Genomic DNA, 12847 nt, shown 5'->3' with positions numbered 1-12847 from the left:
CAGCTAATACCTCTTTGGGAATCACCTTGTCGTCTTATCTTTGCCATTTGTCATCGGGCAGCTACAGAAATGGGAGCAAATGATGGTTTTTTTTGGTCAAGTTGCTGATAACAAAATGTACAAGATCTAAATTGAACCATTTTCTGTTTAAGTTTTCTATCATGTTGACACTAGATTGGTTCACCCTGTGAGTTTTGAATCTTTTATATGCTCGAATGTTTAATAGGTCAGTGTTAAGTGTCTTAATAAACAACAAATGCACATGCATTCCTCTGAAAATAGTCAGGTACAAATACTGGATGGAAAATTAGTGGAAAAATAAGATACTTACAGAAAGTCTGGCTACTTGGGAGGAAAATATAAAGGAGAGCTGGATGGATGTCACAAGAGAAGTTAACCAAAAGTATATAAATATTAGAAAATTAAAACACAATATACAGATTGTTATGAGTAATATAAGCAGATGTTTCACATCTTGACTGAACATCCAGAGGTCTGGCTGACCATACATGTCCTACATGTGTTTGTCGGGGTATTTGAGTGTGTTTGTTTGCATGTGTGCATGCAGGAAGTGTAGAATTCACACGAGAATTTGTTGCCCCTTGAAAGGCCTTGTGGACGTGTCCGGCATTTTCTCAGCCCCTCGGTGAAGGCTCCTCTTCCTGTCTCTTCCCTGTAGAGTGATGCTGCCGTCCAGACAACCATCCACTAATTAGAGCTGAAAATGTTAGTTTCCCACACTAAACATGGTCAATGTTGAGTGTTTAAAGAAATGTTTTAGTATACCAAAGTAAAACCACTTCGACACATTCTTTTTCTCTGGATGACTTTTTCTAAACTGACTCGAACTGTCAGTACTTTAGACCATACCATAGATGTTGGAGGGCTGGTTGTTAGGGTTACACATCCAACTGGATCTGTGTTCTCTGCCGCTTCTCTAAACTACTTGCACAAGGCCGTAACCCCGTTTGTCTAAACCAGTGGCAGATTCTGATGCTGTAAAAGTGTCTTTTTTTAAATTGTCTGTGACATGTCTTGGACAAAATACATATTGATGCAGTGCAAAAATTGTAAATATGGCTACTGACCACATATACAGAATCCTGACCCCAGATATGATGGGTATATCAACATCAGAAATCACTAGATGTAACTTGAGTAGGATCTTGAAATTATCCTGTCCGGATAACTCTAGTGTAGGGATACTGTCGAAATATGGGCTTTGACCAGTATCCCATATCCGGGGAAAATCTGAACTACAGATTCTGCTAGTATCAAAGTGGTCCCATACCGGGAGTTGATATGCTCCTGACATGACATCTGAAAATGTCATGGTCGGAGAGTATCAAGGACAGATATCACCATGCTTGAGGCAAATCTGAGGGTATCCAGGCAAAGATATCTCTGTATTCTGGGGGTTTTCACGCAGTGCAACTCGCTTTTAATCATTACTTTATGGTTTGTTTTCAAAGCAGCTGGTTTATCGTGGACCCCAGCCACTGTTGTAATTGGAGGGTAGGGTTGAGTCATGATTGAATTGATTTATCTTGATGTAACACTGATTCAATTATGATTTGTAAATGTTCAAAACTAATTATTTGTCATGATAATTAAATGACCCCTGCGATGGACTGGTGACGTGTCCAGGGTGTACCCTGCTGTTCGCCCAAAGACTGCTAGGATAGGCTCCTTCCTCGCGACCCTTCATCGGATTAAGCGGTTGGGATAATGAATGAATGATAATTAAATGACAGAAATGCAGCTATAAAGTGTGGCAGGAAGATAAAAGTTGCATTGCCACCCAGACATTTTAGGGAGACGGACTGGTCCGTTGACTTAAAGTGGTAAGCAACAGGGGTAGCAGGCAGCTAGCCTTGCAGCTACTTTTGCTGATTGTGAGATTTACTCAGCAGGTTTGAAGCATTTTGGATTTAACGGACATGAGAACAGACAAGACCTGGACAAGACTTACTCCATTTTACTTATGGCACCATGTTATGTGGACGTGAGTTGATATTGTGTACCTTATCAACACACTAGTCATTTAGAACATGCATGATGGTGGATTCAGCCCAGCATTGTAAGACATTGAGGGGTAAGGGAAGAAAAGAAAGAGATAATGATAGAGGAAGAATTAACACACTGACTTTAACTGACTGGAGAGCGCTCAGAGAAAAACTGGGATGCAGAATGGATGCATCGTTAGCTGTTGTTGGGGGAGAGAGACTGTACAATCCCCTTATTTAAAAATAAATGCTGCCCAGAAATGCTGACTCTGACCAACTAGCACCATCTAACTGATGAGTTTAGGTTTTTTCCCTTCGGGTTTGTGTTATATTTTCCAACGACAAAATCTTCATACATGTCAGGATTTTTGCTGTTTTCATTTAGTTGGTATCTCACAAAGAAGTTTTAATCATCTGAAGTATTTAGGACCGATTCCTGCAACTTCCTTGCTTTTCTAGTTAGATAATATTTAATTGATTATGCTTCTCTGACCTCCAGTAAAACCTCGTTTACTGTCATATTTCACTCCCAATTGGACTTATCTCTTCTCCACTTCCGTTCTCTTCCTTTCTCTTTTTTTTTTTTTATTGTATCTATTTATTTAATTTTTGGAACCTCATTCTGCTTTGAACAGTCTTATATTCTTTTTCTTTATATTTAATCCAATATTTTTTCAAATCTGTGGCATCCAGTGGGTGTGTTTTTGCACTACTGATGCTTAGATAGTGTGTTTATTTGAAGTAAAGTTTATTATTTGTAATTAATATTAACAAAAGCTAGCAGCGTCTGCATATAATCAATGTTTTTAGATGTAACTGAGGTACTGAATACTTAAGGGTCAGTAAAATAATAGTTTTTCCATCAATTGTTCAGAGTAAACTTATTATCAGTATTTGATTACAAACAAAGATGTTCAGATCAGCAGAAGCCTTTTGGGGATCAGTGACATGGAAACTGTGGAGGAAAAGCTTCGGGGGATTGTCAGATAAAATAAACAAAAGCAAGAGATGGGAGGAATGTAAACAGGGTCCCTGCAGGAAGGAGGGATGCAGAAGAGGCCCTGCTACATGTTTCCCTGCTGCTGGTCACTCGTCTTGTTTTCTGCGCATTTATCACAGCAGACAGATTTACACAAATTGTCCAAACTACCATCTGAAACCCAAATATTCAGCTTTATTGTCGGATGAGCAGGAATTTCTGACTTCATCTTTCTGATCTCACTTTGCAAACATCTGTTAAAATAACTCTCCAAAAATATCCCCTTACTTCTGTTTGTACCATCACAGAGCGTTACATATTTATAATTGAGAGAAGGCAAGAAATTAAAAAAAATACTCCATATGTATATAAAAAACTTTTGCTAAATATGATCAGATGTTGGAGGACAGCAATTACTCGTTATTTATTTCCTCCACATTGCTGCAGATGTTTATTCTCTTAGTATGTTCTCTCCTTTTTGTCCCTTTTGTTGGTTTTTATGGCAGTTTGAATCCGTTTTCAATCATCGATTGAACAAGTAGAGGAGTAAAATAAAAGTTGTTAAGAACCCATCAGAACAATATGTTTTACATAAAAAGAAAAAAAAAACATTTCTTTTCGTTTCTCTTTTTAGAGTTTTTTTCTCAGCCCCTTTAAGGTCTCTAAATTATTTTTATTTTATTTATTCAAATAAAATAAAAATATTTTTTAACCTTTTTAAAACTAGTGGTCACTGCCGTTTCAAAATATGTTTTATTTTACATAAAATACAAAAAATATATATATAATTATTCAATGCTCAGATGGGTTATTTGTAATGAATTAGAAATGATAAAATTCAATCAATCAAACTTTATTTATGAAGTGCTTTTCAACAAAAAAAAACATGTGTCTTAAAGTGCTTTACAGTTAAAAATAAGACACGCAGATAGACGCATCTTAGAAAAGACACTTCCAAACCACCCTTTTAATACATCTAAATGAAAGAAGTAAGTTCAGACGGACCAGTAGAGGACACCCCATCAGAGAGGCCCTCTGGCACACCTGGCAGAAATTGCAGGGGCACAGGCACCCAGGGGAGGTGTGGCTGGAACACCAATATCTACCAAGGCACCAGCTGCACTGCACCCAGTCTGCACCCAAAATTACATCCATGAGTGAAGAAACATTATCAGCCATTTCAGTAGATTTCAGTGAGTCGTTTTGTTCGCCACCCACTGAACATTAAATAGAAATAGAAAAAAATTAATGAATTGACGTTGCTTTAAATGTCCACACAGAAGTACTTTGCATTTAAACTCGTGGTTTTTTTGTTTTTTTTAATTTAAACTGCTATTTATAAATTACTGATTATGATAGCAGCCTGATGATTAGACACACATTTGTGTCGACAAGTTAACAGGAGATTAACAGGAGATTAACATTCGACGTCTTTAGCATCAAAGATGAGCCAGAAAAGGCAAAAATGAGTGAAAAGTGAATGTTAATAAGAAAAATTATAGGTCTTTGTAGATTTCCTGAGAGCAATGACGGACATTTTCCTCTTGGTGACGTGTTTTTTCATTTTCACTGAAACAAATTCTCCAGAACCTGTCAGAATTCAGTTGGGATTTCCTCGTGTTGCGAACACGGCGTTCACTTCAATGAACTCCTGTGACGCTTTCAGCATTTTAGAGGGAAACGTTATGAACATGAGCTGCATGATTAAAATGCATAATTACTTATCAGATGGAAAGAATAAACTAATCCACAAATCTTTGTTTTCATCCAGGTGACCAATGGATCCTTCACCTGGGGAAACAACCTGCTGACGCTGGCGGACATCGACATTCGCATTCCCACAGGTAGGGCGAACATTTCATCCTCACACAACAGATTACGGTGTTTGTCTTATTTTCCCCAACAAATATCAGCGGTCTGGCTGTGAATGCTGTTTTAAACTCAGTTAAGCTTAGTTTATGTTGCACTTTTTGGGTATATAAAGTGCAACGCAGAGTATTTTACAGGACAACAAAGACCAGTAAAGAAAGAAGTAAAGTTACATGTAAGAAGAACTCATTAAAATTGATTGTAAAATAACTAAAAAGGAAACTACATAAGCTTAAAAAGGTCTACAAATGAAGTAAAAATTTAATTAAAAAAAAAAAAAAAAGGGTCAAGTACATTCTTGGCGTTTGAAACCACTGGTCATCTTTACAAAGAGAAGTAGAAAAGGACAATGACATAAATGGGATTTATACACGGTTTGGAGAGCGATCTGTAAACACCAGCTGACCTCATGCAGGGCAGGTTAGACTGAAACACATTTCATGTACAGGACGACTCACAGTGCTTTGCAGAAAACATTAAATGTATTACAAACGTGCAAAAGAAACACCGAGAGGAGAATTATAACAAACTAAAGATAATAAAAGAAATGTCATGGAAACAGGACAATCTTTTTTTTGTGTGTGTTGTCCAGCATTTTAGCAAGCAGAATGATTTTCTGGATGCTGTGTTCTGCTTCGCAAATTTACTTTGCTAAGGGAAGCATCATAGATATAATGCTCCCCTTGATATTCTGGATTCTTATTTTATTATTCTATTTATTTTGTTTGTATTACAAAGTTTGTACTGCTGGACCAGACCAGAGAGGACAGAAGAGGGACAGAAAGAGAATAGAAAAGAAGAGAAAACAGAAATATGCACCTTGTAGAGAGAAAAAGAGAAGGAGAAAGAAGTTTAACCTTCACGTACTCCGCCACACAGCAGGAAATGGACATCAACACACGCTATTTTTCCACAGTCGTTTGGCAGACACTTTCATCTAAAGCACCTTACATGATGAGTAATTATTTAACCGTAGCATTGAAACTGACGTGCATGTGTTGTGTGTCGGTGAACCAGCAGCCTTCTTGTTGTGATGCTGCAGTGCTAACCACTACACAACCATGCTGATTTGAATGCGGACAGTAGCTGATATATGGAACCAGATTTGTTTCAGAGTCTCCAAGCAAAACTTCTTAAAACTCAAGCAAAAAAAAACCAAAAAAACAATTAAAACCAAAACTTTCTATAACTTAAGTTAAATAAATGATCTCAAAATCAAAAATTCTCAATCATCATGAAAACTATTAAGCTTTTATTTGGTTAAATTGAGTAGTTTTGTTTGCAGTTTTCTCTTCCTCTTTCTCTCTTCTCTCCAAAACTCACCAGCCAATCAGAATGCGCCCCTGACAGAGCCCGCCCATGAAAGGTTTGTGTCAGAAATGAAACCAAACAATCATGAATCAAAACCAAAGACAGTGAAGTGCAAACAAAATAGCGAGAAGAGAGAAAGAGGAAGAGTAAACTGCAAACAAAACTACTCAATTTAACCAAATAAAAGCCTAACAGTTTTCATGATGATTGATCATATTTTATTTTGAGATCATTTATTTTACTTAAGTTTTCAAAAGTTTTGGTTTTAATTGTTGTTTTTTGCTTGAGTTTTAAAAAGTTTTGCTTGGACTTTATGGAACAAATCTGATTCCATACTGATACATCAAAAAATCTGCAAGAGGACGTAAGCGGAGGCAGAAAGCAAAGAAAGAAAGTGATAGCACAAGCAATGAGATGAGTCAGCACTGGACTGAGAAAACTCAGAGTACAAGTAGGAAGCAAGACGGATGCTGAATGAAGGTGGGTTTATTCTCACGCCATGTCTGCATCAGGTTGGGCCCGCATGGCTGATGCAGATGGCGTGTGTGTGTTTATACTTGAGCGTAGGGTCTGCAGGTGCAGTAGAGCTGCTATCAGCAGATTTTTTTTATGGTTCGCTTCAGTTCCGGCAAATGTTTCCTTTTTTTCTGAGAAAATCTGCTGAAAAAGTTAAAAAGTGGTGCTTTTGTAGCAAACAGCGACTACAAATGCAGCTGTAAAGCAAGCTGGGCAGCGCTGACGGACATAAATGGAGATTTTAATATTAAATAGCAGGAAAAAGGGAGGAATCCTGAGTGTCATAAGTTTAAAGAGGTTTTATTATTACATCCATCCTGGTATCTAGTAAATTGTTTAGTTGGCAGAGTTTTCATACTGGTGGGAAAACGCCACAAATCACTTGTACCGCAGAGAGCATCATCACCATTTTAATGGAAAAAAGTCTAGATGACGGTGCTTATGGGGGTTGTTCAAGGTGAATCATGGTTCCCTCATCCAGTCTCACTTTGGTGTCTTAGTATCTACACACACTCAGAGTACTCACTGCTGAGGTTTTGTCCTGCAACTCTTTAAAATTATATTGTTGTTTTTTTTACCATCAATGATAAAATTTACATAATTAATCCTTGTTAACCCTTTGGGGACCAAGGGTATTTTAGAGAAATAAACCTCGCCTGACTTTTTTTTAGTTTAAATGCTAATAAACACCACCTTTTAATGCCCCATAATGTCCGATACCTTTTTTTTTTAAATTTTTTTTTTTTATTCTTTTGAATTGAAATATCATAAACTGCTATGTAAACGCGGCTCCTTTGCTTATTAAAATTATAAAGTATTATAATTTCGAAGCATGACTAAAGGTACTGAAGGGGACTGAAGCACCGCAGCTTTCCGAAATCACTGTCAGCTGCACACACTGTATCTGTTACCAAGTCATACATCTGTTACGACGCCATCGTGTCGTTTATGTTGAAATAAACTATTTGAGTAAAGCAAATGTTTGTCTGAGCAATTACGCATGGTATGTGTGCGTAAAAGCTGTTGTTTTAATAATTTATCGGCCTTGTAAATACAGAAGGCAGCTATCCGACTGCTAATGACATGATGCAGAGTGATTGACACCGTTTGGAGGTGTTTCCTGAGGCATCATCGGCTCTGATTGGACAAACACGTGTCATGGGTCAAAGACAAAGGCTCTGATTGGAACACCTATTTTGACACAACACTGTATCATTTATAAATGGGCTACAGTGATGCCGGAACTACCGTCTGACAGCCCGGAGTCTCCCGATTAAGAGGGGGAAAAAGTAAGTTTCTATCTTTTATGGTTCGACAGCTATGCTCGATTAAACACAACATGGTCCCTGGCATCGCAGACGATGAGTGTTAACAAACTTTAGTTGATTTTATTTGTGATTTCAGGTCATTTTTGTCTTTTACACTCATGAAATATCCCTGTTCACCACCTTACATCTGCATTCCTTCTTCCCTCTGACCCTAAAACCTTTATTTGTAGGTTTTGTTTTTATAGATCCTGTTTTTTTGGGAGATTGATCTCAGCCTCAGGTTTGAAATGAGAAAACTTGAATGTTAGCGCAGTAAACAAAGTGATTGCTCCGTACGTAATAAGCTGAGCATTACGATATTTTTAAACCACCTGTTCTCCTCAGATGTTGTACGATAAGCTCTACTTGCATCGCTCTTTCCAAGTATTACTTACCATTAGAGATGTCTTTATCTTTTTAAACCTAGTCTGACAGATTATAGCTGACTGACTCAGAGGTGAAGCTTGTGCTTGCACTGTGTGAAACAGCCCTGTTATTACATCATGAATTAGAGACATGCTGCACACTTGTCACCAAAATACCAAGTGTCAAGAGACCAGGATGTGTTGAGGAGGCTGCCAACAGATGGACAGTGTAATATATCGCTCACTTGGATCTTCCTCTGGGAAATGACTTGAATGCTATCCCAGACATGCTACTACTCGGACAAGCAAGATTTGTTGTTGTGCCAAACTGCTGGTGGGGTTTTACTTAGAGTAACTGAATTATGTATCTGTGTGTTGCTGTACTGGTGCGAGTTTGTCAAGGGGAAGGTGTTTGGTCAAAGTGTGGACTTCAACAGGGCTTGGGTTAGTGACGCCGCAGATGGTTACATTCATGTAACATTTGGTGTGTCGTGAATGTGAATGAATACGATGAAAAGTTAGAGACCTTTTGCAGCACTTAATGGTTGAAACTTTGTCTTGTTGTACATTGTATGATACTTGTCTTCTCCCCCCGATAGACGCCAGAAAGCAAAAGACTAAACTACAATGATTTTGGCCTATCATGGGGTAAAAATAGGCGGGCCCTACCGGTTTATGGACCAGTGTAGGTACCAGATCTGCTCAGGTTCCTGCTCCTGCCGATGACATCACAGTAAATTGGCTGGACTTTGGGTACACAGTTGTGGTTGGTTTGGACAACTTATTGATGTAGAGTTTCAGTGAAGTAGAATCTTAGTTCTTTTTCATTTACAAAGAAATCCATCTGCTATATGTTCTCTTTCTATCCTCTTTCTTTCTGTCCTCTCCAGTCTGGTCCAGCAGGACGATGCAAACTCTGTAATGTAAATACTTATTCAAAGTAAAAATGAAAATAAAATGAGAATCCAAAATATCAAAGGTGATCATTATATCTATGAAGCCCCCCATGGCGAAGTAAATTTGCTCATCAGAACGCAGAATCCATCATTCTGCTTGCTTGAATGCTGAACAAAACAAAACAAAAAAAAAAGACATTAATCTACCACAGCCATATATATATATGTGTGTGTGTGTGTGTGTGTGTGTGTGTGTGTGTGTGTATATGTATGTATATATGTATGTATGTATATATGTATATATGTATGTATATGTATATATGTATGTATATATATATATATATATATATATATATATATATATATATATATATATATATATATATATATATATATATATACATACACACACACACACACACACACACACACACACACACACACACATATATACGTACATATATATATATATACATACATATATATACATACATACATACATATATATATATATATATATATATATATATATATATATATATATATATATATATATATATATATATATATATATATATATATATATATATATATAATATGTGTGTGTATAAATATTAACACAAAATAACAGTGTGTCTTAACGTTAATGTTAGCGACTCCTAGTTAGTTGATATTTGCAGCAATATTTATTCACAAGATATTGCTGATATTTGGAGATTTAAAAAAAATTGTATGAAACTTTTTTTTTAGCTCAACATTTTTCTTGATTTCAATCAGGTAAAAACAACCCAGTAGCCAGACCATTCTGCTGCTATAATATTCAAGAGGACAAGTAAAAAAAAAAAATCAATAAAGTAATAAAAAAAAATTATAATGGATTATTGTTGTTTATTTGAAAAAAATATGAATTTTTTTAACAAAAAAATAATTTTAAAACTGTGAAGCAAAGCAATCCCAATTTTCAATTTTTCGACTTGATTTTCCCACCATATATATATATATATATATATATATATATATATATATATATATATATATATATATATATATATATATATATATATGTGTGTGTATAAGCAAAAATATCTATTGATAACTCCGAGACTACAAGCATTTTATTGCAGTTTTATGAACCACAATGTAGCGTGGGATGAGAATCCCGACATAATCTGAAACAAAAAAATGTTTTGAAACCTTGAAAAGTATTTTGAAAGTCTGAAATAAAAAGTTTGTATCTCTGCACACATAACTTTGTGGTTGAATTCATGTTTTTCATAAGTGCAACATGCATATTACTGAGTTTTAATTTGACACTTTCAGATATTCAGACCTCTTGTTGCAGCCCTGCTGGGTTCAGAGTTTCACACCTGGCATCGTTGTTTGAAAAAAAACCTTTGCAACTTGTAATACAAAATCTAAAAACAGTTGTCTCCATTTGGCAATGAAGTTTTGAAGCCTTGAAATGAGTTTTGAAATGTTAAAATCTTCTGCAAACATCATTTTGTACGTGAGTGCAACGCTGCTTTTTGCTTTGCAAAGTGTCAAACCTCTAATTCACTCTCACGTTTTCAGACTTTGGTTCATCAAGCTGCGAGGTTGCGATCATGTGATTTTTGGCAGATTTTTTATTCACCTAATGGGATAAAAATAGTATTTTTATTCATTATCTATATATTTCAGTAATTTTGATCAGTTTTCAGGAAGTTTCTCCTCCTTTTCATTGTTCCTCAGGTCAGCTGACGATGATTGTGGGTCAGGTGGGTTGTGGGAAATCCTCCCTGCTGCTGGCAATGCTTGGTGAGATGCAGGCAGTAGATGGATTGGTCTACTGGAGCAAGTAAGTTAAAGTTTTGATAAAACATGCAAACCTTTTATGAAAAACATCTCATATGAGGCGAGTCTTTTTGTATACCTGTGTATACACCTGTATATTTACCTCAGAAATCACCATGTTTCATGTGTTTACTCATTTCTGATTGGCTCAGTGATATTTATAATTCCTGATTACAGATGCCAGAAAACTAGTTCCGATTAAACTTCTTGACAGCTCTTTCTTTAACAATGTTGAAAACATGAATTGATGAGTATAAATCAGAATATAAGTTTTTTTTCACACATCAATCCTGCTGAATCGTCTCATCCTGTTTGCTTTACAGTCTGCTGGCCGCGGTACATGGCATTCTCAGGAAGCTGTGCAAATGATTTGGTACAGTGATATAGCATTAAATATAGCTAGTTCCTCATAAAATACATTTTCTATTTGTCTATAAAGTCCATGGAAAGTTTCTGGCTTTTTATCTAGCATACATGTTATTGGCATTCTTGCGAACGGCTGAGCTGGACATGTCTTATATTCGGTTCTCATATGATGGCAGAGTTTGTTTTGCATTTGTCAAAAAAAAAGTAATGATGATAAAGAAGCTCAGACGTGTTGTTAAAGATAAATATCTGAATTATTTGTCTAAACGGGTAATAAAAACGGGTATTAATGGTCTTTATGAACCTCATTAAACTGGACTGCTTGTCTGGGAATAACACAGTCTGAGGCTGCTTCATTTTCTAAACATTGTTTGCTTGAAAATAGTTTATTACTTCCCTTTAAATTGCAAAGATTTTCTCCATACATTTGTAGGCTGTGGAAACTTGTTTTTATTTTTAAAGGTTTATTTATAAGGTAAATAAAAAACAATCTTTTTTGTTTTATGTTATATGTTTTATACATCTAAAGGCACATATTCTTTCCAATTCATAATGACTGCTAAATGAAGGAGAAAATGTAATATAATTAAATTAATCACTTTCTGTTCAGAAATCTATTTAAAAAATGATATGGTATTTGAAAGGAATATATTCTTCTTTTTTAATTTAATACCTGTCAATATAAATAGTTATACCAAAATTCCTTGATTAATAGCGAATGTTATTTTTGTCTGAAACTTGTTTTAGAACACAAAAATATAACTTAACAGGATCAACAGATTAAAAAATGGTGACTGAATTAGTCTAATGATCACGACAAGGTGATTTTTACTTTAATGTCACATAAAGATGATGATTTCCTTAATAAATCATCAATCAGTTCCTTAATAAAGTGACATTCTTATCTCCCACTTTGATTTCCAAACCATATGAGGACAAATCTATGAAAGATGTAGACGTTGTATTTTGGATGGTCTGTACCGGCTGCTTTTTATTAAAAACATTATTAGAAAATTAACTATTCCTAATCATCTTTTCTCCTCTTGTCAACTTATTTTATATTTTTAAATATTCACTCTGTGGTTAAAAGACTTGTTGATCTCTCTTCAACATCTCCTCCTTTTTTACATCTTGTCTTGTTAAAAGATTATCTGATCTGGCGACAAAATCACAGTAAAACCTGAGAAAAACGTAGAACAAAGCAAATAAAATTAAAAATAAAAAGGTGTTTTTAGGCAAAATTAAGAAGTATAGTTGAATATGAGATGGAGATCCAAAATACTGAACCTCAGAACAACTTCTGATCATATAAATATTTAATGTTTTAAACAAAGTCTGTAAAGTATTGAAAACATCATGCCTGTATAGGCTTACAGAGGTTGACATCAGTAACCAGAAA

The 12847-nt window shown here is 35.5% G+C and overlaps 1 protein-coding gene across 3 annotated transcripts in view; it reads left to right on the top strand.

The window, feature by feature from the left end:
- abcc9 (ATP-binding cassette, sub-family C (CFTR/MRP), member 9) overlaps positions 1–12847 on the top strand; it is a 115952-nt gene that overhangs the window by 41314 nt on the left and 61791 nt on the right. For all 3 annotated transcript variants that reach the window (XR_013771803.1, XM_079263455.1, XM_079263454.1), the window contains exons 17-18: positions 4757–4829; positions 10981–11086. Coding sequence is in view for 2 of the 3 variants with exons in the window: in XM_079263455.1 (XP_079119581.1) it covers positions 4757–4829; positions 10981–11086 (179 nt within the window). In the remaining variant the exon portion in view is untranslated. The remainder of the gene's footprint in view (positions 1–4756; positions 4830–10980; positions 11087–12847) is intronic.

This window comes from Telmatherina bonti, assembly GCF_933228915.1.
Source record: "Telmatherina bonti genome assembly, chromosome: 23".
In the NCBI taxonomy this organism is placed as follows: domain Eukaryota; kingdom Metazoa; phylum Chordata; class Actinopteri; order Atheriniformes; family Telmatherinidae; genus Telmatherina; species Telmatherina bonti.
The sequence above is the reverse complement of the archived record's forward strand: the minus strand, read 5'-3'. Positions and strand labels throughout refer to the sequence as shown.